The sequence below is a fragment of the Acinonyx jubatus genome, chromosome B3 (genome assembly GCF_027475565.1).
Source record: "Acinonyx jubatus isolate Ajub_Pintada_27869175 chromosome B3, VMU_Ajub_asm_v1.0, whole genome shotgun sequence".
NCBI lineage: Eukaryota > Metazoa > Chordata > Mammalia > Carnivora > Felidae > Acinonyx > Acinonyx jubatus.
Window position 1 is genome coordinate 49696860 of NC_069386.1, and position 25903 is coordinate 49722762.

General features: G+C 36.6%; 1 protein-coding gene across 7 annotated transcripts in view; it reads left to right on the top strand.

Annotated features, from left to right (window-relative positions):
* WDR72 (WD repeat domain 72) overlaps positions 1 to 25903 on the top strand; it is a 229937-nt gene that overhangs the window by 26014 nt on the left and 178020 nt on the right. For 5 of the 7 annotated variants that reach the window (XM_027067276.2, XM_027067278.2, XM_027067277.2 and 2 more), the window contains exons 3-10: positions 4011 to 4117; positions 9981 to 10059; positions 11175 to 11349; positions 12023 to 12099; positions 13150 to 13269; positions 14119 to 14300; positions 14647 to 14743; positions 19569 to 19710. In XM_027067276.2, the coding sequence (XP_026923077.1) occupies positions 4011 to 4117; positions 9981 to 10059; positions 11175 to 11349; positions 12023 to 12099; positions 13150 to 13269; positions 14119 to 14300; positions 14647 to 14743; positions 19569 to 19710 (979 nt within the window). Of the gene's footprint in view, positions 1 to 4010; positions 4118 to 4139; positions 9065 to 9980; positions 10060 to 11174; positions 11350 to 12022; positions 12100 to 13149; positions 13270 to 14118; positions 14301 to 14646; positions 14744 to 19568; positions 19711 to 25903 lie in introns of those variants that run through there. The other 2 variants (XM_027067279.2, XM_053224001.1) reach the window with 2 other exon arrangements.

Sequence of the window (25903 nt, forward strand, 5' to 3'; positions counted from 1 at the left end):
GTTTCGCATGATTGTTAAGTAGGTGATTACTGAAGTAATAAATTGGTTTTACTTCTGAATTTGGAGAAAATGAAGTACTATATGATGGATCAAGATCCTATTTGAAAATTTTATTATGAATATTGCTAATCTTAGCTACCAGCTAAGTGTTATCACCCTTGAAGCTGTGCTGAGTGTTACCATTTTACATCCTGAATTATATGTTTAAGTAACTGAACTACAGACATATAAGTATAATTCTAAAAATTATGGCTCGTTAATCTAAACAAAGGGCACCCTTGAAAACCGCTATTAACTAAATGAGTAATATCTTAATTATCTGGGTGTTTCTGTCAGTTTGGCCTTCTTGCTATTCTTTTAGTCTCTGCTTGCATGTGATTTTTAAAGATCACATCAAAAAGCTCTAAATCCACTTTACTATTGTCGTCTTCCTATCTCAGAACCTGACCTCACCTAGGTTTTGGCCCATTGATTGGCAATTAATTGTCCCTGTCCCAAGTCATAAACATTTAACATATTGGAATAGATATTTGCTTAGTGCTAGCAGCCTCTAGACCCAATTTGAACATTTAAACTAATGATGTACTTAAAGTATACTGCCCTCATTAAGAAGCCTTTTAAAGATCAAAGACTATTTTTAGCCTTTAAAGTTTGTCACTTTAAAACCTAAATTAACAATTAATTGTAATTCTATTTTATAGTGTAATTAATTAACATCTCCCATCACAGAAGAGTTACACTGCAGGACTGCCAAGAACTGCATAGCAGAGCAGCTCAGCTCAATGTTTATGAACATCCCAGAAAGAAGGAACTGGTCTTATTGCAACAGTTGAGCTTTGACAAAAGTGGCCCACCACATGTATTATCTCTTAGAGTTTAAACTCACACTTCTAAATGGCTTCAAATGTCTTGCTACTGTTTTTAATATTTCAGTATAGTGGTTTCTGGCTGGAGCAGTTGTGTTATATAATAGGTAGGATGCAATAAGCTTAAGAAATTTGGAATCCTAGCATTTGTATCTTTTTACGTACGTTCCTTGTATTTATTCAGCATTTATTCAACATGCATTTATTGACTACATATAAGTTAGGCAGTACGCTGTGTACCTCGGTTCAAACACGAACGAGAAGACTTGGTGCTGGCCATCAAAGGGGCTGCAGTGCAGTAAAGGAAGGATATTGGCTAATGCTGTGCATTTATGTGATAATACAAGGTACTCTGAGTACCTTGAGGGCTGAGGGATTTAGATTTAAAAAAATTAACTAGCAAGAACTAATACCATGTGCTAATTAAAAGCAGTGGCAAAATTAAGGGATTTTGAGATGATTTATGCAAGAAGATGACATAATACTATATTATTATATTTGTGATTTAGACTATCATTTGGTATTAATGTCAAGGGCATACTGACGGCAGAGGGAGAAGAGATAAAGGACAGTGACTATGGTAGGAGCCTCTACGTTAATTTAGGCAAGAAAGTTTTTGAGTATGAACAAAGTCAGTGACAGAGGGGAAGAAAAGGAGATGAAAACTGGGAAGATACTAAGAAGAAAGAATGGGAGGAACTGAGCAAATTATTGGAGTGTGGGTAAATGTGCAGGAACAGTCAAGGTTACCTTATATTTGGGGTTTGAGTGGTGGGTGGGACTGGTGGTGTGATGGTATCCTGTATTTGTATAAGGAATAGAGATGATTAGAGAATAGGAACAGGAAGGGAAAGGAGGTGATTTAAGTTCTGGACATCTTGGAGCATCCAAGTATTTATTAGGGGATTAGAAACACATCTCAGTTTTTCCCTGTTCATGGGTGGTGGGACTGTAGGGTACTGGGAAGCTAGAGAATAAGTAGCTCCCTGTCCTGGGCTTCTCAACACATGCATCCCAAACTCAGGGTCCGACTCCCAAAGACCTCTTCGTGGGGTCTCCCAGTGAGGAGCTTCTCCAAGGTTTCATGCTAAGAACTACTTCACTTGTGTTTTCTGGTATTTTTAACACTTTTAAGCATAGAGAAAGGTGAGTTGAACATCCTTCCAGATATATTCCCTGAGTGTTGCTGTGTTCTATTTTTCTTCCTATTTAATACTCAGAAGGAAACACAACAATGACAAACTGAAGAGTAGCAATATTGTGTATAGGAAGAGAATGGAGAGATTGATCAGGTTCTAGTTCTGACATTTACCAACTTTGATGTCAAACAAATGACATATTCATTGAGCCTTGATTTCTTCATCTGTGAAATGGGGGATGAGACCCTGTTCATAGTTGCCCTAGTGCCTGGATATGATGGATGCTCAGTAAGTTGTGTGTTCCCATTTGTGCTATTGGAAGCTCTTGGCATTGGGCGGGGTTGGCAACGCTTCATACAGGTAGAGCCCATGAATGGAAGTAAAGGTGCCGTGGATTTCATCATAACAATGAGCAGGTATGATGGTGGATTTTTGTTGTTGTTATTCCTCACAGCAGTTCCAGAATATGATAAAATGAAGAGATTATACTGAAGAGTCAGAGCTTATTCAACTACATGTGGGGAGTTAGTAGCAGAATGAGGACTCCATATGCAAAGCAATGGAATTCCTTTATGCTGTTTTATTCATAGTGGATTTTCTCTAGGAGAGGGAATGTCCTTGATTTGCCCTGATTCATTGCTTAATTTGGCCTGTAATATATGGAAAGGTGTTAAATGCCTGGGGGTATGTGTTCTCAAATGTGATGATGGGGAAAGACAGTATGTTATTTTCTGAGATGGGACCTTCTGGATTTCCCAGGAAAAAGGTGGAATAAGAACTTGGGTTTTAAATGGTTCTAACCAACCACAAAACTTCTTTGTAGTACTGGAAATTTAATCTAACATCTTTTAGAGAAGTATTGCTGATTATGATAGAAATAAAATGAAGGCAGAGAACAATTGTGTTTTGAAATAATTTGTACTCATTGATATGATTTGGTTATCATCTATGGATATATTTACATAGTTCAGAAAAAGCATAATGAATATGAATTAATTTGGAAATAGATTATTACCCATAGGACAAGTTTTATTACAAATTTTCTAGTCATTCAAATTAAATTTTTAGTCCCTACTGACAACCTCTTCTCCATTTGAAGGGATCTTGCATGTTTCCTGTTTTGTAATTTGATTTTCACAATCTTGTTTTATAAAAACAAAGAGCACTGGACATCTTTCACACATGGGATAATGGAAGAATTAACCTTCAATGCCATATTTTTAAACTCATGTTTAAAAATTGGTGTTTTTAAATAAGAGCTTAGTTAAAATCTGACTTTTAATGTGGAAAAATTAGTTTTTATTACTTTTTATTTCTGAGGCAAGAAGCCACATAAGGTTACAGTAAGGTTATAATGATTACAAAAAGGGTAATGTTTTCTTTGTATTATTTTGTAAACTCATTTATGCATTCTGAAATTTGCACGTTAACATGCTGCTATCATTTGAGGCACATTTTGTGCATAATAAACATCAACACTGACTTACTTGTATTAAAAACCTAGATGTTGTAAAACAGGTCTGGTGATTGTTTAGTTGTCAAGATGGATATAAAACCGAAAACAAAAACCAAAAAATGTGTACAACACAATTCCTGTATCTGGGTATTTTTTTAGGGGTGCCTGGGTGGCTCAGTTGGTTGAGTGCCAACTTAGGCTCAGGTCATGATCTCACAGTTCATGGGTTTAGGCCCCGGATGGGTCTCTGTGCTGACAGCTCAGAGCCTGGAGCCTGCCTCGGATTCTGTGTCTCCCTCTCTCACTGCGCCAACCCCAATTGTGCTCTCTCTCTCTCTCTCTCTTTCTCAAAAATAAACATTAAAAAATAGATTTTTTTTTATTCTGTGGATTTTCATGTGGCATAAATCAGTTTTCCTAAAACGTATGTAGAGCAAAAACATAATATAACAGGATTTTCTAATCAGAATTATGAATAGTCACATAAAATGATGTTTATATTCTTAAGAAGTTTACAACTGTTTAAAAGCTTACCCTGATCATTTTCAGATTTCAGCTAAAGAACTTCTGTTTGGTCATTCGGCTTCTGTAACATGTTTGGCAAAAGCGAGAGACTTCTCTAAACAGCCCTATGTCGTTAGTGCTGCTGAAAATGGGTATGTAAGATGTGTGCAACTTTGTAACCATCTGTATTCTCTCTACCTTTTTAAAACCAATTAATGGGGTACAGAATTCGGGAGTTGAAGGAAATCTTAGTGATTATCATGTTCCTTTTACATATAGGAAAATTTTGATCTTGAATGGTAATTTGTGTCATGATCCCAAGGAATGTGATCAGTACTATGTTTCCCAATTTAATACTCTTTTTTTTCTGGATTAAGATCAGAATAAACACCCCAACTTGTGTATCAGGCCTTGTGGCAGCCTCCCTGTGTAAAAGATACTGGCAAATGCCACCTGTTACAGAATCTGAAAATGGAAAAGTCTGGGTGCTTGTCTTTTTTCAAGTTGTAACTCACTTTGAGCTCTTAAGCAAACTATCCAAGCCTTCATAGTTTTGTACAACAACTCAATAGTTATACTCCTTATGTAATACACTCGTCTGATATCATTATAGAAGAAACAGAAGAGAGGACTCAGTGGTAAGTGGGATGATGGGAAAAAGGGGAAATAGACTGTGATTTGGGTGCAGTTTCATGGAAGCAAGCTTTATTTCAATGAAATAGAACTAAGCTGTAAGAGAAAAGCCTCACTGATGGAAGATCTACTGGGCTCAGCTGATGAGTTATTTGCCAAAGTAAACCCAGGAATGCAGAATCGATTCAGCATGCATTTGTGAATCAGGGATTGGATTACAGGTTGAAACAAGAGAAACCCCTCCTTTTTGTTTTTAATCTGAGAAGAAATTACATGGCTCTGAATTCTGAGAATGAGAAGAATAATGAGTGTCCACCTTGTAGAAACTTAATAGTTTAACAAAATGCGAGTGAAACAGATATCAAAGCTGTTCTCATAGCTTATAGCAAAGACGTAATTGTTAAACCTAGAGAGATTGAATTTTGGATGAGGCTAAAGTGAAATGCACTGGTACATTCTTTTTTTAACAATTGCTAGTAGCTTTCATATGCTAGGACTCCCATTCCCAGTCTAGAGAATTTGGGAGATGGCAATTTTTTATTTTTCTGAGTCTACTTGGAGAATTGAGAAAATTAATAGCTAAATGAGAAATAGCTCTGGAAAGTAATTGAGTTCCAGCTTGAGGTTTTTGCCCATAGTAGTCTAGCTCCAAAAAAGAAACTAAGGTTAACGGGCATATTCTTGATGATAGATGAATTTAGCTGTATAACCCTGCAAATATGATTATTAAAGAGCCAAAGACTCTGGTTTGGTCTTTCTTTTCCAAGATGATTTGAATTTTCTAGAATTCTGTTCCTTCAAGATGCAAAACTTAGCCTGCATCTGTGAGATACTTTTTAGGCAGTATCTATATTTCAGCTATTGCATACTTAGCAAATCTTGGTTTAATCTGCTGGAAGTTATTAGTGTACTAGGCTTGGTCCATTATGTCCCAAACAATGACTTTAGCTTTGAGTAGACTTGGGAATGACTGTGGACTTAGCATTTCTGCTTCCAAGTTGATCAAAGAGGCACAAAATTGCTTTGACTCAGTATTTCATTTTTCCCCCAAAGTATGATGTCATCAATAGGCATAAATCCTAAGATTCAGGAATCCCAATGAATCCCAGGATACATGAAAGGAAATAGATACCTGGAGGCCTGATGTTGAAACAGACAATGCCAGAGAATGCCAGAGAAAAATAAAATCCTGAAAGGAGTTAGTGGGAAAAAGCAGATTTATAAAGGAATGTAATTAAGCTGACTTCTCAACAGTAAAATGGAAACTAGACAGCAGTGAAATATCTTCAAAAAGCTGAGAGAAAATATCTGCCAACTTAGAATTGTATCTCTAGCGAAAATGTCTTTTAAAAAAATAAAGTCACAATAGGTATTTAAGACAAATGTTAAGCATTTATTAAGTATTTAAGTAATTAGTACTTAAGTATCTAAGTATTAATAAGTATTAATATAATGCTAACTATTTAAGTAAGTATTTAAGACAAATACTAAGAATGTTCACTGCCCATAGACCCTCTATAAGCACCAGAATTGTAAATGACATTCTTCAGTAAGAAACACAATGATTTCATACAGAAGAGCTGAGATGGAAGAAGGAATATTGAACAAAACCAGCAACGTTTTAGAAAATGCAAATAAATATAGATTAGAAGACAATAATGTTTATATATACCTCCCACCCCCCACCGCCATATATACACACAATCTATAAATATGTCAATTCTAGTCAACAATCACATAGGATAGTGTAGTGATCAGATCCCACATGTTCTTGTTCTAGAGGTGGGTAAAGATGTTGAATAACTTTCGGCTTTAAGCTAGATGTACAAAAAAAAAAAAAAAAAAACAAGCTAGATGTACATATTTCCAGGGTAGCTGCTAAAAGAACAGATAGAAGAAATCAAAATAAAAGAAATAGAATACAGAACTTCCAATTTGGAAAAGAAAAATAATGTTATTTAATCCAAAGGAGACAAAATAAATGGGGCAAATAGAAAGCACAGAATAATGTAGTTGAGATAAATCTGACTAAAACCATAATCTCAATTGAGACCGAGCCCTCTAGTTAAATCACATAGATGGTCATACAATTTAAAAGACAAAAACAGCATAAGGACATAGAAAGGTTAAAAGTAAATGGATGGAAAAAAGATTTACCAGATGAATAATGACCAAAATGTTGATATTTGCTATGTAAATATTTTATGTTAATAAATACATGTAGTTAATAAAACCTTAAGGCAAAAAAAGCCTTGGCATTGATAAAGGGGGTTATTACTTATTAAAAAACCTTTTAATTACAAGCGAGAAGTAAGAAAGTTGGGCAAGTACCCAGTCTTAGAGTCTTCCAGGGCAGTGCTTCTCCAACCTGAGCTTGCAGTAGGACCACTTACAGAGCTGGTTTAAATAACAGGCTTCTGGCCCCACTTCCAGAGATATGGGTTCAGTGCGTCCAGGCTAAGGTTCAAGAACTTGCATTTCTAAGACGTTTCCTGGACAATGCTGATGCTGCTTGTTCAGAGAACACATCTGGTATAGTGAGTACTGAACATGGGGGCAGTGAGAGAAAGTGTGATGTCAAGAATGACTTGGGAAACTCATTGGTGATGATACCATTCGCTGAGAATAGAAAACAAAGGCAGGCGGATGTTTTGCTTCATTGTGAATATGAAGAGTGTGAAGTCTTGCAAGTCATTTAGGTAGAGACATCTAATAGCCAGTTGTGTATGGAAATGTAGAGCTCAGTGAATTGGTCTGGGATTCCAACATCATATGGGTGCTACCTGAAGTGATGGGGGTAGATAATTCACCCAGAGAGAGTGCGAAATGTGAGATGGTAAGAAAGCCTAAGACAAAACTAAGGGAAACCAGCATTCCAGAAGCAGAATGGAACCTGAGAATGCCAATGAAACCCTAAAAGTATAATGGAAGATAAAAGAGAGTTTGAAGAACATAAGGGACTTGGATTCAAGATGGCAAACCATGTTTATCTCCTCTCCCTCTAGATGTTTTATTAAAATTATATTCATAACAACTTTATAGGCAAATAATTATAAGAATAAGCATGAACCAAAGAAAATAGTCTATTTCTGAAAGTAGAAAAGTGGATATAAGAGTGGTGACTGATCTGCTTATCCACTGGATGAATTTTTATTGAGCTGCTGAGGTAGAGATACAGATTGAGTAAAAAGGGGTGGGGGCTTTTCTTAAGGAAATCAGTGGGAATTTAACAATTTTCTAATTTTATATGTTGCAGATACTTTCCTCTGTGTTCCTCTTTTAACTGAAATTAAAAAAATCAAAAATTTAAAAATTTTGGCAATTGTTAAACAATTTTTTTGAGTTAAGCTTCCTTTTTAATTGAAGATGATTTAATCTATGTAGAAACTTTGGTAACAGTATTTCAAAAGGAAAAGAAGAATGCACATTTTAACAGTTAATTTTCCTGTGTTCTTATTAAATATGTAACTTGTACTGTTCCAGCTAAAATGTCAATGCTATTTTTGAAACACAACACATTTGCTTTCTTTTCTTAAAAAGAACTGCTAAGCATAAGAGTCAATTTTTGCTTTGTGGTATTTTTGTATATATATTTTCTTACTTTAAGATAGAAAATAAGATAATAAGCAAACAAATAGGGAAAACATTAGAATCCAAGAGAAACATTGGTATCACGGAGAGAGCTTTTACTGATACAGGCTCCAACCTTGGAAAATGGAATTTTATTAGCATGGCTTGATGTCTGGGTCCTAGCCCCAGTATTTTTAAAAAGTTCCCTGATAACTCTCATGTATAGCCAGTTGAGAACCACTGGTTTAGAGATAGACTTATCTAGAAACAGATTAATGACCAGGAGCTTTGCAAAACCTACATGTGGGGACTCCAACACAGAGCCATGGAATTAGAATCTCTATGTATAATTTTTGAAATACGCACAGGCGATGTACAGTTAGAGTTGAGAACCATGTTCATAAACTCCAATTCCTTATGAAGCTAAACTTTTATATTAATAGTGACTTAAAGTTCTATTTATTTTTATCTTTTACACTTTTTTTTACCTTTGAGATATATTATTTCAATTTCTACCTTTTTTCCTAGTTTTATTTCACACACACACACACACACACACACACACACACGTGTGCACATTTTCCCTTTGTTTTATTGAGTTACATGAGTTTTCATATTGCCTCAAATCCTTTTTGGAATACGTTTGGATATAAACAGAGAGAAAAAACTATGAATATTTTGTTTTTATATCTAGAACATGATTTCTCAGCCTCAGTACTAAGGACATTTTGGAGCACCGGGAGAATTCTTTGTTGTGGGGCCCTCCTGTGCATTGCTGGATATTTAGCAGCATTCCTGGCCTTTCCCCACTAGATGCCAGTAGTGTGTTCCTGGTTGTGACAACCAAAAATCTCTTATCATTGTCGGATGTCCTTTGGGAGACAAAATCGCCCCAGGTAGAGAACCACTGATTTAAAGATTGATTTCCAGTGTTTGGCCAGAAAAACAAAAAGGCTGGCAAACACCAAATGCATCTAGCATTTACTATGATTAATTCGTATCTTTTGCTTCTTAATAGCAGCTTCTCCCTTAGAGCTAATAAAGCTATCCTTAATTTTTTCATGGAAAGTTTTGCTTATGTGTTGGAAGTGTAAAAACTGAAGAATATTACCAAACAACTCTCAAACAGCCATTCTGGTTTTTGTGAACTGAAATCACATAGATTTAAATTGCCCTGTACTTGGATGCATTTTATCACTGTGTTTCCTAATGGTATGTACATCTTTGTAACATATATGCAACCAAGTCAGAGTTTTGTAAACAATTAGAATTTTCTAAACATGCAGCAGCAAGTGTGATTTCAGCATTTCAGGATAAGCAAAGAAATAAACCATTATCAATTATAGACCAAATATAGCCTCTTGGTGGCACTGTTTATTTTTATAAAAATGATACCTCGGCTCCAGAAGATGCAGCCCTTGATGTGTTATGCTTTTCAGAATATGTAGTTTAAGTTCAGTGAAATAAACCATTTTCAAGAGGATGCAGTTTCCATGGAAAGATTGTTGTACTGTCACTCTAACAGACTGTGATAGCTGTATCCACACAATTTGTTTTAGGTCAGGTTGGTGCTAAGGTAAGGTCTGTAGGCTGGCGGCAGGGTGTAATTACCCAAACAAAAAGACACAGATACAGTATGTCATCCCTGCTAATGACCACAACATTTTCTTGCTCAGTAATCTGTAACAAAAAGCCACATAAATGATCAGGTTGCATTTAAGTGCAGCACTACAGAAAAACTTGGTGGCACAAAAATTATTTCAGCCAATTGACTGGAAATGACAGAGAATAATACCAAGTTATCTCTGCTAGGGAGATGTGTGTTTGGAATGTCACGAACGGACAGCGTGTGGAGAAGGCCACGCTTCCTTACAGGCACACTGCAATCTGTGTAAGTACATTCAGTCCCTTCAGAACATTTCTGGATTCTACAATTCCTTTAGAGAATTTTCTAGGCACATATTTAAAGAAATGTCTTTGGGGGGGATATTCTTTTCTTTAATTTTTCTTTTGTTCCTGAAATAGAACACTGTCAGTTATCATCTGTTATTTTGGCATTTTCCCCCCAAAGTTAACTATTCAAGAATTGTTTTCCTGATTCTTCCTTTATTTTTGTGTCTTTCTAACATAGGTACATTTGAAAGACAGTTTGTTTTTCTTAGTTACACTCCAAACACACACACACACACACACACACAGATACACACGTAGAAAGATTCGGTTTTAATGACAAATTATTTTATAAAGCAAAAAAGGTTTTCTTGTCTTTAATTTTAACTATTTTTAGGTGGATAGGTTCTTAATTTCTGAATTTCTTATTTAGGAAAAGAGAGCAAAAGGTATAGCCATACCTTTATTTCCCAGTATTTAAAAGAGATTTTACCTTTTGGTAGATGGACTCCCAGCATACAGGTAAGGCAGTTGCATTATACCAATGGTGCTGACAGTGTTTTTTAATGTTTTACTCATTGCTTTTAGCATTGAGGACTTGCACTGCAATATTCACAAACTCCTTTCTGGTGCCAAAATCTTAATAGTGAGAGAGTCTGTCTGGAGTAGAATGTGTTACTCAATCTTTGATAAAAGCTGTTCTCAAAACTTACTTGGCACTAGAATTCCTCACACACTCTTCCAACACGTTTATTTCTTATTAACATGAAGCAATGTTGCCAGAAGAACCTGATTTTTGTTGCTGTCTATTTCTACATAGCGTTCTAGAAATAAAACAATTGTGAACTTTCTATGATTGGAATAAGATTCACTCTTCCTAAAAAGATCCCCCTTTCTCAGGAAAAATACTGAAATACAAAGGAGACTCAAGCCCCAAATCAATACTTTAGCAATGTGGAATCATTGAACTAAAAGAAATTTAACTTGCTATTCACTCAAGTAAATAGCTTCATTGAATAGATGATAAAACTAAAATCAGAGGAGTCTTCACCATGGCCCAAATTCTGTTAATTGCTAGTGATAATTAAACTCTTGCTTTGAATTCCATTTCCATAGTATTACCACTGCTCCTTCCGGATGACAGGGGAAGGCTGGCTTTTGTGTTGTGGAGAATATCAAGATGTTCTTATCATCGATGCTAAAAGTTTGGCTGTTATTCACACTTTTATATCATCTCAGTCTCCTGATTGGATCAACTGCCTGTGCATTGTACACTCCATGAGAATTCAAGGTAATAGTTGGGTCTTATAGAACACTAAGAGAATGCATATAAAAAGATCACTTTTGAACTATGTGTTGAGCTACTGGGCAAGAGCTCAGAATACTTCTTTATGTTTACCTGTTGGTGGGGATAGTTCTCTAAGCCAAATCAAAAAACTGAGAACACCCAAGCCAATGGTTCAAGTCGTTAGAAAGTCAGCAAGAGGTCAAGATGAAATGAAAAGAGGAGACCGTGTTTCCATGACCCAGTTCATCGGTACATTTCAGGAGTGACAAGCAGACATTTGTGGTGGATTAGCAAGACGCTTGGAACTTTTGCTTTGCTGTGTCTTCTGGATGTAGTAAAGAAGATAATTCGATTTCTGTAATGAGGGAAGGTTAGCTCCTTACTTATTTCTGAAATAAGAAGATGTAATGTTGACAACATAATCATTTGCAATGTGGCTCTGCTTTTAGTGGCTCTCTATTTAGTGGCTCTCTATTACATGGGGGTCATTTTGACATTTTGAAACAAACTTAAAATGTGATCTAAAATGTTTATTTTTTATCAGAAAAATAACCCTAAAGTTGAATATGTTCCACCTACATAACCCTACATAATCCTTAAATGACTGTGAAATGATCTCTACAGCAACCACTTATAACAGTGGTCAACTTTTATGTGACCTTTATTGTTTTTACAGAAGATTCTCTCTTGGTGGTATCAGTAGCTGGTGAGCTCAAAGTATGGGATCTCTCTTCATCTATCAACAGCATTCAGGTTGGTTTGTGAAACTCTATTCTTTATTCTCCAATTTCAAGCATATTTATTGTTTTTTTAAAATTAATTATAAAGGTGTTACCTGCTCATTGTTAAGAGTTCAAATAATGTAGAAGTATATAAATTTTACCTCTGTGTACTCCCCCCATCACTCCTCTAATTGATAACAATTAGACTGTCTCCTTCCAACCTGTTCTCAGGGCATATACAAATGTTTTTATGGGCACGTACATGTACACACACACACACACACACACACATTGATTACATTTTAATAAAAATAAAGTCCATCATAGAAGAATATGTTTCTGACCCTTACAGCAGAAAGACCCCCTTTCTTCTGAGTGTATGTGGCAGGAAGATGACTGTGAACAGCTGGGGTCACGCACTGGGAGTCGAGTATATTCACCTGTTCCTGCATCAGGCTACAATTTGAGGTGGTGGACAAAAAAACAGTCATATTCTATATGCTGATGATAAAATTGTTTCAGCTGCCCCATGCTCTGAGCTCTCCTTTGGAATTTCTTGGAAATTCCTAGAGGAAGCCTAGGAATTGTGTTGCCATAATGAGCCCAAGAAACACACACCAGCATCATCAGAAACTTACTGTGAATATGGTATTCTAGATGTTCTGTGTTGGCCATGCTTTTGTTTTTTCAAAGCACTTATTCATTTTTCTTTTTTAGCAGTTAAGGTACTGCAGTTGTTTGTTTTTAATATGTTACTTTTTTTTTGTTTTGTCTTTCCACCACATCTGAAAATGAGAAACTTATTCCTATCTTTACATTCTCAGCATCCAGCACAGTGCCCAACAGAATGCTTGTAGGAACGATTATATATGAGGAATCCTTTAAGCCAAGTGGGTTTCCTGTTCATGGTTTCTCTTGTGAAGTGATTTCTTAGTTCAGGGAACTCAAAAGGAAACGGGTAGTTGTTTTTTGTTTTTTTGTTTTTTATAAAAATGGTCTGATCTACTTCAGGTGTACAGCAGAGCAAGTCATGTATAAATTACCTAGAACCGGCACTAAAGTGTTCTCATTCCTTCTGAAGGAAAAACAAGATGTCTACGAGAAGGAATCCAAATTTCTCGACTCCCTGAACTGCCGGGCAATACGATTTTGCACATATACGGAGAGACTTTTATTGGTGGTATTTTCTAAATGTTGGAAGGTATTATAAAAATGACACGATAAATTGAATTAGTTGTCTTTTATGACCCATTTGTATCAATTTTCCTCTCCCTGCACTCAGCTGTTTTGCTTCTCAGGATATTATATATATAAAGTAGATCCCAATTTTATTAGCAACAGACCATGACAATAATGAGCATTTATCTCTGGATTACTTTAAAAATTTGATGCCTGAACTTTAAAATTAAAAAGCAAACTAAACCCTTTCATCTACATACATTGATTTTATTTATAGGCTTTGTTCCTTTTCTGCATAGTTGCTATATTCATTTTTAGAGAATCTACTTTCTTGTGAGTATATTCACTGATCTCTCCATCAAGAAAGAAGAGCTAAGTTATTATCATTTGATAGCATCCCTTTTTCTTTAATGTTTCATATAACTGGCCCAGCTAACAAAACTACAGTATCTTACTTATATGTTGATACTATATTTTTGAACAAAAATATAAAATATGTAGTGTATCAAAAGGTTTCTGCTGTGTAAACTTTCTGTGTAACAAATTTTTAAAAGTTGAAGTTGGACTACCATATAGAAGGAATAAAATAACATATAAATTTTGGGATTTTTGGCTTCTGTGCTTAATGGGCACATTCTGGAATGGCATAAAGTTTATTCATTAAACCTACCTTAGGATAAATGAAAAAATAAGTACTAGTAAAAAATTATCTTGGCGCATGAGTACAGTGTGTCCTGTTATTAATATTTAATATATTGTTGCATTAACACTGCCATCTAAATAGTCTTGATAAGCATAATTTATCTTTCATCTCATTGACAGATTAGATTAGAAGCTTTTGTTAATGTACATCATTAATTTTGTATTTTAGGTTTATGACTATTGTGATTTTTCCCTTCTGCGGACCGAAGTTAGCAGAAGTGGGCAGTTTTTTGCTGGGGGAGAGGTGCTTGCTGCTCACAGAATCATCATCTGGACAGAAGATGGTCACAGTTTTATCTATCAGCTGCTGAACAGGTGGGCTCAGATGGGAGCGGCATACAAAACATTCAGGTAGAAAATGAACTTTGGGAGGTTTATTATGGAAAAATCCCTGCATGCTGCCCATGATCAAAAACCAGAACAAAACAACTTTGGCACTAGAAGATTTACTCTGGGCTTGGGAGGCTTCAGCCTTTGTATGAAACAGCAGGGGATGAAGGAATGAGATTAACCATGTATAACTTGTACAGCTGGTGCTGGGTTTTCAAAAAGTCACTTGTAATTATTAACCCAACAATTTCTAACTAGAGTTTAGAAACTTGAATGGTACCATCCGGCTTTTGAAAGTGGGAGGAGGAAAAAAACGAATAAAGAACCTCAATGTTCTCAACTCTGCTTTTTATTTTTCACCATGCAGTGGGCTTTCAAAAAGCATATACCCTGCTGATGGAAGAGTGCTTAAAGAGACCATTTATCCTCATTTACTGTGCTCTACTTCTGTGCAGGAAAATAAGGTAATGCAAGGAGAGAGTGACTGCCTCAAAGCTGCTTCACTCTGCGTCTTAGATAAGTGTTGCTTTGTCTGTAACAGAGAGTCAGACTTGAAAAAATTGAATGGAAGAATCGCATGAAGTTGTCAACGAGAAAATCAAATCTAATTGTTAATGGGTACTGAAGAGAAAACTTTGCCTTCGAAAAATATATATTTTAAAGCTGGAGTAACTAAATGATATATATTTGTTATAGAAAAATTATGAAAGTTAAAATTAAAATTAAAAGTTAAAAGTGGAGGAACTAAAATTCATAATTTTGCCACCATAAATATTCACAAGGAATATATTTTATGTATTTACTTATTTTAATGGGAAAATTTTCAAATATTTAAAAAGTTTCAAGAATACTACAATGATCACTCACCTACCCTCCATCATCTACCTCCACTCATCTACCAATTGTCAACATTTTGCCATATTCATTCTCTCTCACTCTCTCGCCCCCACCCCCCACCTTGCCACACACACACATTGTTCACTTACCCTTTGGAGAAATGATTTGATATGAAGTTATTAACATTTTGATGTGTCTACTCCAGTTTTTAAATTTTATCAAATGGTTTATATCCTGCTTTTTTAATCTCAATATTATCGTTTTCGCATATGTTTAGCTATTCTTCTGAATAAATTTTCTTGGTAAAACAAGTATAATTGTGAGTCCTGGCAGACTTGAGGATATAATTGTGTGTTTTTACTTGACTGAATTTTATCTTTACATTCTATGAAGTCTGATCATTTAAAGTTGTTTTATTTTAGTAGTGCTAACCAAAATGAGGTTTGTTCTTGCTGTTATGATTGTTAACCTGTGGACTTAGTCATCAGTTAATTATCCAAGGAGGTATTTCATGGAGAATAAGGACTTTGGATTACTGACGTGTCAACCAATCATCATCTGGACGTTATTTTTTTACGGACTGATGGTTTGCTTAATTTCGCAGTTTAGCCACTGGAGAACCCATAGTTCTGTAACTGTACCTTTAACATATCTATAGGGTTTTGTTGCAAAAACTTGATTAAAAAACTGCAAGCCCAAAATTAGAACTCTAAGTGCCACTGGGGCACAGGCAAACTTCAGAATTGTGGCATCAAACACTATTTCTAAAGTCATCTGTGAGTGGCAATGGAGTCTTGCTTCACTGTTGATTATAAGAGCAGTAGTGTGGCTTACTTAGAAAAAGCATTTTTAGTTATTTTGTAAAGGACCTGCCTGCCCATTCTTTCCTTTAGCACCAGAATGCACTTTTTATAAAGAAGTTTTCCCCAAAAGCTAAAATGTAGGTAGTATCCTTTAAGATCTTCTAGTCGACTGCACATATTGGTGCTGAAGAAAAACACAGCAATTGCAAATTAACTTAAAAAAAATACTAACCTTAGGGGAAGCCACCTTATTTTGTTCCTCAAAATATGAAGACATAGATCTATGGATCATCTATCAATAATTTTTAAATATTCTTTTTTTTAAGTTTATTTTTGAGAGAGAGAAAGAGGACACATGCTATTGAGGGAAGGGGAGAGAGAGAGAGAAAATCTGAAGCAGGCTCCAAGCTGTCAGCACAGAGCCTGACGCAGGGCTCAAACTCACGAACCACGAGATCATGACCTGAGCTGGAGGTGGCTGCTTAACCGACTGAGCCACCCAGATGCCCTGCAACAATTCTTGTTTAGACAATGACAGTTATTTATCTTAAACGTGGGAAATACTAGGAAGCCAGTGCAATATGAATAGAATACTCGGAAACTTAAAGAAGCTAGTCTACCCACCCTCACACTCTTGCTTGCCCTTTGTCCAGCCAGAAGTTAAAGTCTGACATTGTTTTCCTTATTCAAAACATCGCCAATATTCACTAACTATAAGATTTCTTAATCTCTCCTGAAGTTAGAAGGTAACATTTTGATGGGGTGGGAGATAAGTTTGATAAGTACAAGGAGCTTAGAAAAGGGTATTCTATAAATATGTAGTATTAAGTAGACTCTTCTTTTGGAATGGCACCAATAGACATAAATCTCAGTGTGTAGCAGTAACACGTTCCCACAGTTACCATTTGTGATGTTCAGAATATATCTGCTGATGGAGTTGTAGTAGCAAAATGAGACTCGCCCTTCCTTTCAGTAGCTTCGTGAGAGTCTCCCAAGGTTCTAATGACAGCTGATGATCACTGAGGCCTGTGGCAGGGGTCCTGGTTGTTGAGATAAGGTACTGGCTTTCAGAGTCTTAGCTGTGGAGTAACTCTGCAGTGCTGAGTTAAGGGGTAGTTGAGGCAGAGATAGCCTGAAGATTGCATGTAAGGAATTTGGGTGCATGAACTAAGAGTAATAACGATGATGCTGATGGGTAATTTTTTTTTTAGTCCTTGTTATTATCAAATATACACACTCCTCCATTTACATGCATTCCCACCATGGCCTCACTTTGCAAATCATGTTTAGAAAGGTTAATTCCTAGGATTTGAACCTGGGCAGTTTGGCCCAAGTCTGGCAGTTGGACTTTGGAGCAAGTTTCTCAGTTGTTCCAAAAAGTGGATAATAAGAATGGTTCATAGGTACTGAGTATGTGCCAAATGCAGGGCACCATTCTAAGCACCTCACCTTTATCAATTCATTAATCCTGACAGCAATCCTATAGAGTAGGTGTTTTTACTGGCCTTCTTTCACATTTAGGGAAAATGAGACACAGAGAGGTTAAGTAAATTGTCTAAATCAAGTAATTGGTGCTTTTAATAGAGTTAGTATGTGCTAAAACCAGGAGTTGAACCCAGGCAGTTAACTCAAGAGAATTTTCTGGGTTTTTTGGTTGTTTTTGTTTTTGTTTTTTTAATGCTTAATTTATTTTGAGAGAGAGAAAGAGAGAGGGAGCAGGGGAGGGGCAGGGAGAGAGGGAGAGGGAGGATCCCAAACACCAAACAGGCTCCATGCTGTCAGCACAGAGCCTGATGTGGGGTTCAGTCCCATGAACTGTGAGATCATGACCTGAACCACAATCAAGAGTCAGATGCTTAACCAATTGAGCTACACAGGTGCCCCGAGAATTCGCTCTTAAGGGCTATTTTATTACCTCCTGTAGGGCAGGTGTTCCTTGTGATACACCCTGGGTACTGTGGTGACTAATCAGAGTTCATATGGTAAGGGGCTCTGAGGGGAGTGTCCAAGTGAATAGCAGAATCAGAGAGGGATACTGCAAAGGATGAGGGCAGAGGTGACAAGGTGTGGGTGTGAGCAAGTGATGAATGGCAGTGGCATAGTAGGTACAGAGGGAGAACAGCAGCACCGGAGCATATGCTGTTGGGGGAAATGAGGCATGCTGCCTGCCACCAACCACAGGAACCGAGTAACGGCTCAGCTTCTCTGTATCAAAATCATGAGGGAGTGGAACTAGTCAGTTCTAAGGTTCTTCAAGGTCAAGAGAGTTTGAGAAGCTAGTTTGCTGGTTTACCCAAATTGTATTGACACAGTTTCTAACACCTACAAAAGTGATGGATTGAGACGTATAAGACTTGAAAGTGCCTTCTAAATCTGCAGAAGCAACTTCCTAGGAGCTGTTTCTCCTCTGCAGTGCTCTAATGTTGGAGGACTACCTTGGTTGTATGCTCTTGGATTCCTTTCTTACTCTCTTCCTGTATTAGTTTTCTTTTCTCCATAACAGGAATAATGGCAGTGTTTACTTACTCTGTAGCTTTGTTGTGAGGAATAAATATAGCAATGCTTTGGCCTTTAATACTCCTCAGATACATTACAGAATTTTTCCAATAATACATCAAAGTCCTGACCTTCAAACATATTTTCTAATGAGGAACTATCTATCATTTTCTTAGACTTCTTTACTTCTAGCACCAGCAGTTGGCTTTCTTTCCAGGGTGACTTTTCTTTGTATATCAAAAGAAGTTTTTGTTTTTATAATCTCTTAATAATTTTGATGCCTTGTTCATAATCTCTATATGCAAGTCTTCCCAGAGAACATCTGCACTGCACTCAGGCACTAGAGAATCTAGACCCATTACACTGATAAAAGCATGTCTTCCAGAACTCTGGTGCTTAATATTCATACTCTGCCTCAGCAAAATTATAGCCTTATGTACATAAATATATAATATATTAATGTAAACTATAACTATATACTTAATTATATTAGTATTTATTTGTTTATTGTTTATGTTATGGACTCATTTTTATTTCTGATCTCCTAGAATGTTTAAAATCAAATATATTAAATATGAAAAGTAGTTAACAGAAAGTTGAAAGCATGTTAATAACACAAAATTACCACACATATATTACTTGTTGCTATTGTAATTGACAATGGAACTTAAGGGACTATAAAGAAATCAGGCCTCCTTAGTGGACAGTAGGGTATGGTCATGAAGACATGTACTCTTTGCTGTCTATAACACTTTAGGTAAATCAACCTCTCCACTCTCAGTTTATTCATTTGGGAAATGGAGACAATGATAGTGCCAACCTCAGAGAATTAGTGTGAGGATTATTTAGCAGAATAAATGTAAAGCCTCTAACATTATGTGTAATACAGACACAGAACATTAAGTACATGTTAAATAGTCTTAGTAACTCTCTGAAGTCTAGCTGTGGACTTTGCTTATTTTATAAAATTTTTTTTGTCTTGAGTAAGAGATAATGTCACTTAAGTTACCTGAAATTTTTGAAAGATCAGGAAGCAAATGGAAACAATTCAGTTAATCTATGAAGTCTTGTTCCTCCATTTGAAAATAGTGGTTGTCATTTTATATTCAGATATTTTTTTCTACATAAAAGCTAACCTTTTATTTTGGACCAGGGCCTTTCCTTTGTTATGGGCTACATGAATGAAAGGAAAGAGCCTTTTTATAAGATACTATTCTCTGGAGAAGTCTCAGGAAGAATTACTTTGTGGCACATTCCTGATGTTCCTGTATCCAAGTTTGATGGCTCTCCTAGAGGTAAGACAGTTTCTAATCTATTTCTAATCACATGTCTTCTGAGAACTTGTTTATAATTAACTCAGGGTTTTTCTCATTTGGGTAACATGAGGCTACAAATAAGACAAATTTTCTCGTGTACCACACTATGCATTAGGTGCCAACATAAAAGGAGGTATAAACATGATGTTTCTAGATCTTATACAACAATACGACCGATACAATTCAAATTAACATCAATTTAACAGGAATGATGTTTTATTCAAATGAAATGGATGCTTATATATGGATGTAGGATAGGTTGACATGCCATACTCATGTTTTTGAATTTGTCATGCCCATATCCTGTACCCTTTACAACCAGTTCCTCTATTGGTATTATTACAGCTGCGTGGAACAGGAGGGACAGATATAAACTTGGCCACTAAACCATTTGGCTCTTTGAATTATTAGATGATTTAGCATTTGCTTATTTTCATTTTTCTTAGAATACAAAACTGAAGTCATTAAAGGAAACATTATTGTGGAGAACCTTCAAGCTCCTGAGACTTAGGTATTCCAAAATGAGAAAGCCCATCTTACTCTTTTTCCCTTACTCCCAAATCATTAAGACATCTGTGAATCATTGTCTTGGGCACAGCAGAAACACAGTCCTCCGCATTTGAATTCCAAAGCACAAGTTTCTGTTACTTAACAAATTCACTGGCATAATTTTAAGGTTCTTTGTCCCAAATGTTTTCAAAACGGTTCCTAATAGTCCTAGGTTAATAAGAAAATGGCCAAAAAAAAAAAAAAGATTTAGAACCTGGTATGGTGTATGGAAAAGTTTCTTACAAGTTCAATTTTAAGAATTAAAATGTATACCATGCCCCTGCTAAGGCCACCTAATGGTTGCCCTAGGATTTCTCATGTATGTTCCACCGCCAGCAGTGGAATTAAGGAAGCATTTACGTAACCTTCTTTATAATTAGAACAATAGAGAAGAGAAGCCAAGATGGCGGAACAGCATGAAAGTTTTTTTTGTGTCTTGTGTGAATGAAATAGAGCCAGATAAACACTAAACTATCCTGCACACCTAGAAAACTGATGTGAAGATTACACAACAATCTGCACAACCTGGACCACAGAACACAGTGGTGCAGAGAGATGAACTGGGGGAGACAGAAGCCGCGGAGGGAAGAGAGTGGTTTCTGCTTGTGGAGGGAGGACGGAGATGGTGGGGACAATACGGGAAAAGCACCCCATCACCACCAACAAAAGCAGCTGGAGAGAAAGTGGAAAAGTGGAAACAGCCTCAGGGACTGAACTAAAAATGGAGAAAGGAGAAAGGAGAGGGTTTAAATTCCATTAAGAATGTATAAACAGGGGGAGTGCAGAGTCTGAAACTCCGCAGTTTGATAACAGCAGATGCTCTGGTGGGAAGGGTGAATCCCCAGGAGCAGAGTGAAGTCTGGGAGGTCTTCGGACCACATGAGGAGAGGCGGTTCCCCTGCTGGGAGGACTCCCCACAGGCAAAGGTCCCATCAGACCCTGGAGAACAACCATATTTGCTGGTGCTGGAACAAGGTTGTGAAGAGTGAAGCCTGGAGCCAGATGTGTGTTGTGATTTTCCATAATCCCTGAAACGCTGCTGCTACATGATCATGTGAACTTTTTCTGGGCTGGGCTGTCACCCAGCGGCAGTTTCTGGGCATCAACAGCAGCATGGTCCCGTGAACTTTCCTGGGTACAGCCAGCACCTGGCCCTTACTTGGTGAGACCCTCCTGCAGAGGGGTAGAACGGGTCAAAGCTGCAGTCCCTCAGAAATGAGGGGTCAGGAAACACAGCTGCATCTGAGATAAAACTCAGGGGGAAGGTGCCACCTGGCAACCTGACGGCTTGGTAATGGACAGTGTAAAAGCAGGGAGTAGACAGAAGCCAGAGACAAAGGATGGGTGCGCCATTGCTAATCAGGGAGAAGAGAGTTCTGATACTAAAGACTGGGTAGCTGGGTGATGCCATTTTCACCCCTCCCACACATGTGCATACAGACCTACATGGGCCACAACAATCCACCTGAGTAAGCTAAGCAGTGTCATCTAGTGGAGAGTGGAGCCATTTCACTAGGCCCCGCCCAACTTGGCCAAGCTTGCTCTTCAGGAATACCACACGTCTCCATGCCTGCTTAGTTTATGGACTATAAATTGCTTCACAGTTTGACTCCTAGGGGAAAATGATGTAATTTCAATCGTATTTCAGTCTGTTCACTGGTCCATCTATTCAATTTTCTTTTTGTTTTCTTTTTCATTTCTTTTCTTTTTCTTGAATACAGAAAGAAAATATTATTTTTATTTTCAATTTTTATTAAAATATTTTTCTTTAATTTTTTCTACTATATTTTTTACTTTTTTGTAAATTTTTCAAATTCTATTTTACTTCCATCGTTTCATTTTATTCTATTTCATTCTATTCATTATTTCAAATTTTCAAACGTTTTCCTTTTTTTTTCTTTTTCTTTTTTTCTCCCCCCACTTTTTCTCTAATCTATCAAGCGCCTTTCAACACTCAGACCAAAACACACCTAGGATCTAGCATCATTTATTTGATTTCTGTGTGTGTGTGTGTGTGTGTGTGTGTGTATGTGTGTTGTTTTTAATTTTTTAATTTTAATTTGTTTTTACCTTATGCCTTTTCTTCCTTCAAAATTATGAAACAAAGGAATTCACCCAAAAGAAAAAGCAGAAAGAAACAAAAGCCAGGGACTTAATCAACAGAGATACAAGCAAGATATCTGAACCAGAATTTAGAATCATGATAATAAGAATACTAGCTGGGGTTGAAAATATATTAGAATCCCTTTCTTCAGAGATAAAAACAAAGTAAAAGCTAGTCGAGATGAAATAAAAAAATGCTATAACTGACCTTCAATCTCAAATGCTTGCCAAGGCGGCAAGAGTGGATGAGGAAGAGCAGCAAATCAGCGATATAGACAACAAACTTATGGAGAATAATGAAGCAGAAAAAAAGAGGGAGACTAAGGCAAAAGAACATGATTTAAAAATTAGAGAAATCAGTGATTCATTAAAAAGGAACAACATCAGAATCATAGGGGTCCCAGAAGATGAAGAGAGAGAAATAGGCTTAGAAGGGTTATGTGAGCAAATCATAGTGGAAAACTTTCCTAACCTGGGAAATGACACAGACATCAAAATCCAGGAAACACAGAGGACTCCCATTAGATTCAACAAAAACCGACCATCAACAAAGCACATCATAGTCTAAATCACAAAATACTCAAGCAAAGAAAGAATCATGAAAGCAGCAAGGGGAAAAAAGTCCTTAACCTACGAGGGAAGACAGATCAGGTTTGCAGCAGACCTATCCACAGAAACTTGGCAGGCCAGAAAGGAATGGCAGGATATATTCAATGTGCTAAATCAGAAAAAATATGCAGCCAAGAATTCTTTATCCAGCAAGGCTGTCATTCAAAATAGAAGGAGAGATTAAAAGTTTCCCAGACAAAAAATAAAGAAGTTCATGAACACTAAACCAGCCCTGCAAGAAATTTTAAGGGGGGCTCTCTGAGAGGAGAAAAGCAATAAATGAATGAATGAATGAGCAAATTATAAATACATACATACATACATACATAAATACCAAAAGCAACAAAGACTAGAAAGGACCAGAGAACACCATCAGACACTCCCAACTCTACAAGAAACATAATGGCAATAAATTCATATGTTTCAGTACTCTCTCTAAATATCAATGGACTAAATGCTCTAATCAAAAGACATAGGGTAACAGAATGGATAAGAAAATAAGAGCTATCTATGTGCTGTTTACAAGAGACCCACTTTAGACCTAAAGGCACCTTCAGATTGAAAAGTAAGGGGAGGGAGAACATCTATCATGCTAATGGCTGACAAAAGAAAGCCAGAGTAGCCATACTTATATCAGACAATCTAGATTTTAAAATAAGGACTGTAACAAGAGATGAAGAAGGCTGTTATATCATAATGAAGGGGTCTATCCACCAAGAAGACCTAGCAATTGTAAACATTTAAGCTCCAAATGTGTGAGCACCCAAATACATAAATCAGTTAATCACAAACATAAGAAACTCAATGATAATAATACCATCATAGTAGGGGACTTCAACACCCCACCTACAACAATGGAGAGATCATCTAAACAGACAGTCAACAAGGAAACAATGGCTTTGAATGACACACTGGACCAGATGGACTTAACATATATATTCAGAACATTTTATCCTAAAACAGTGGAATATACATTCTTCTCCAGTGCACATGGAACATTGTCCAGAATAGATCACCGGCTGGGACACAAATCAGCCCTCAACAAGTTCAAAAGATCGAGATCATAGCGTGCATATTTTCAGACCACAATGATATGAAACTCGAGATCAACCACAAGAAAAAATTTGGAAAGATAACAAATACCTGGAGACTAAAGAACATCCTACTAAAGAATGAATGGGCTAACCAAGAAGTTAAAGAGGAAATTAAAAAGTACATGGAAGCCAATGAAAATGATAACACCACAGCCCAAAACCTCTGGGATGCAGCAAAGGCAGTCCTAAGAGGGAAGTATATAGCAATCCAGGCCTTCATACAGGAAGAAGAAAGGTCTCAGATCCACAACGTAACCTTACACCTAAAAGATCTGGGAAAAGAACAGCAAACAAAATCCAAAACCAGCAGAAGACAGGAAATAATAAAGAGTAGAGCAGAAATCAATGGTATCAAAACCAAACCAAACCAAACCAAACCAAAACAAAAACAGTAAAACAGATCAATGAAACCAGAAGCTGGTTCTTTGAAGGAGTTAACAAAATTGATAAACCACTAGCCAGTTTGATCAAAAAGAAAAAGGAAAGGAGCCAAATAAATAAAATCAAGAAAGAGGAGAGATCACAACCAACACAGCAGAAATAAAAACAATAAGACAACATTATAAGCAATTACACACCAATAAAATGGGGAATCTGGAAGAAATGGACAAGTTCCTAGAAACATATAAACTACCAAAACTGAAACAGGATGAAATACAAAATTGGAACAGACCATTACCAGTAAAGAAATCAAATTAGTAATAAAAAAAAATCTCCCCAAAAAACAAGAGTCCAGGGCCAGATACCTTTCCAAGGGAATTAATTCTACCAAACATTTAAGGAAGAGTTAAAACCTATCCTCCTGAAGCTGTTCTAAAAAATAGAAATGGGAGGAAAACTTCCAAATTCTTTCTATGAAGCCAGCATTACCTTGATTCCAAAACCAGACAAAGACCCCACTACAAAGAAGAACTAAGACCAATTTCCCTGATAAACATGGATGCAAAAATCCTCAACAAGATATTAGCCAACCAGATCCAACAATACATTAAAAAAATTATTCACCACAATGAAGTGGTGAATCCTACCTGAATCCCTACCTGGGATGCAGGGCTGATTCATCACATTAATAAAAGAAAAGACAAGAACCACATGATCCTCTCAACAGATGCAAGGAAAGCATTTGACAAAATACAGCATCCTTTCTAGACAAAAACCCTCAAGAAAGTAGGAAAAAAGTATTATACCTTGAGATCATAAAAGCTATATATGAATGCCAATATCATCCTCAGTGGGGAATATCTGAGAGCTTTCCCCCTAAGGTCAGGAACAAGACCACTCTTGCCACTGTTATTCAACATAGTGTTGGAAGTCTTAGCCTCTGCAATCAGACAACACAACGAAATAAAAGGCATCCAAATCATCCAGGAGGAGGTCAAACTTTCACTCTTTCAAGATGACGTGATACTTAATATGGAAAACCCCAAAGATTTCAGCAAAAAACTGCTAGAACTGGTCCATGAATTCAGCAAAATGACAGGATATAAAATCAATGCACAGAAATCAGTTGCATTCCTATTCACCAACAATGAAGCAAAAGAAAGAGAAATCAAGGAATTGATTCCATTTACAATTGCACCAGAAACCATAAAATACCTAGGAATAAATCTAACCAAAGAGGTGAAAAATCTATACACTGAAAACTATAGAAAGCTTATGAAAGAAATTGAAGAAGACACAAATAAATGGAAAAAGATTCCATGCTCCTCGATAGTAAGAACAAATGTTGTTAAAATGTCGATACTACCCAAAGCAATCTACATATTCAATGCAATCCCTATCAAAATAACACCAGCATTCTTCACAGAGCTAGAACA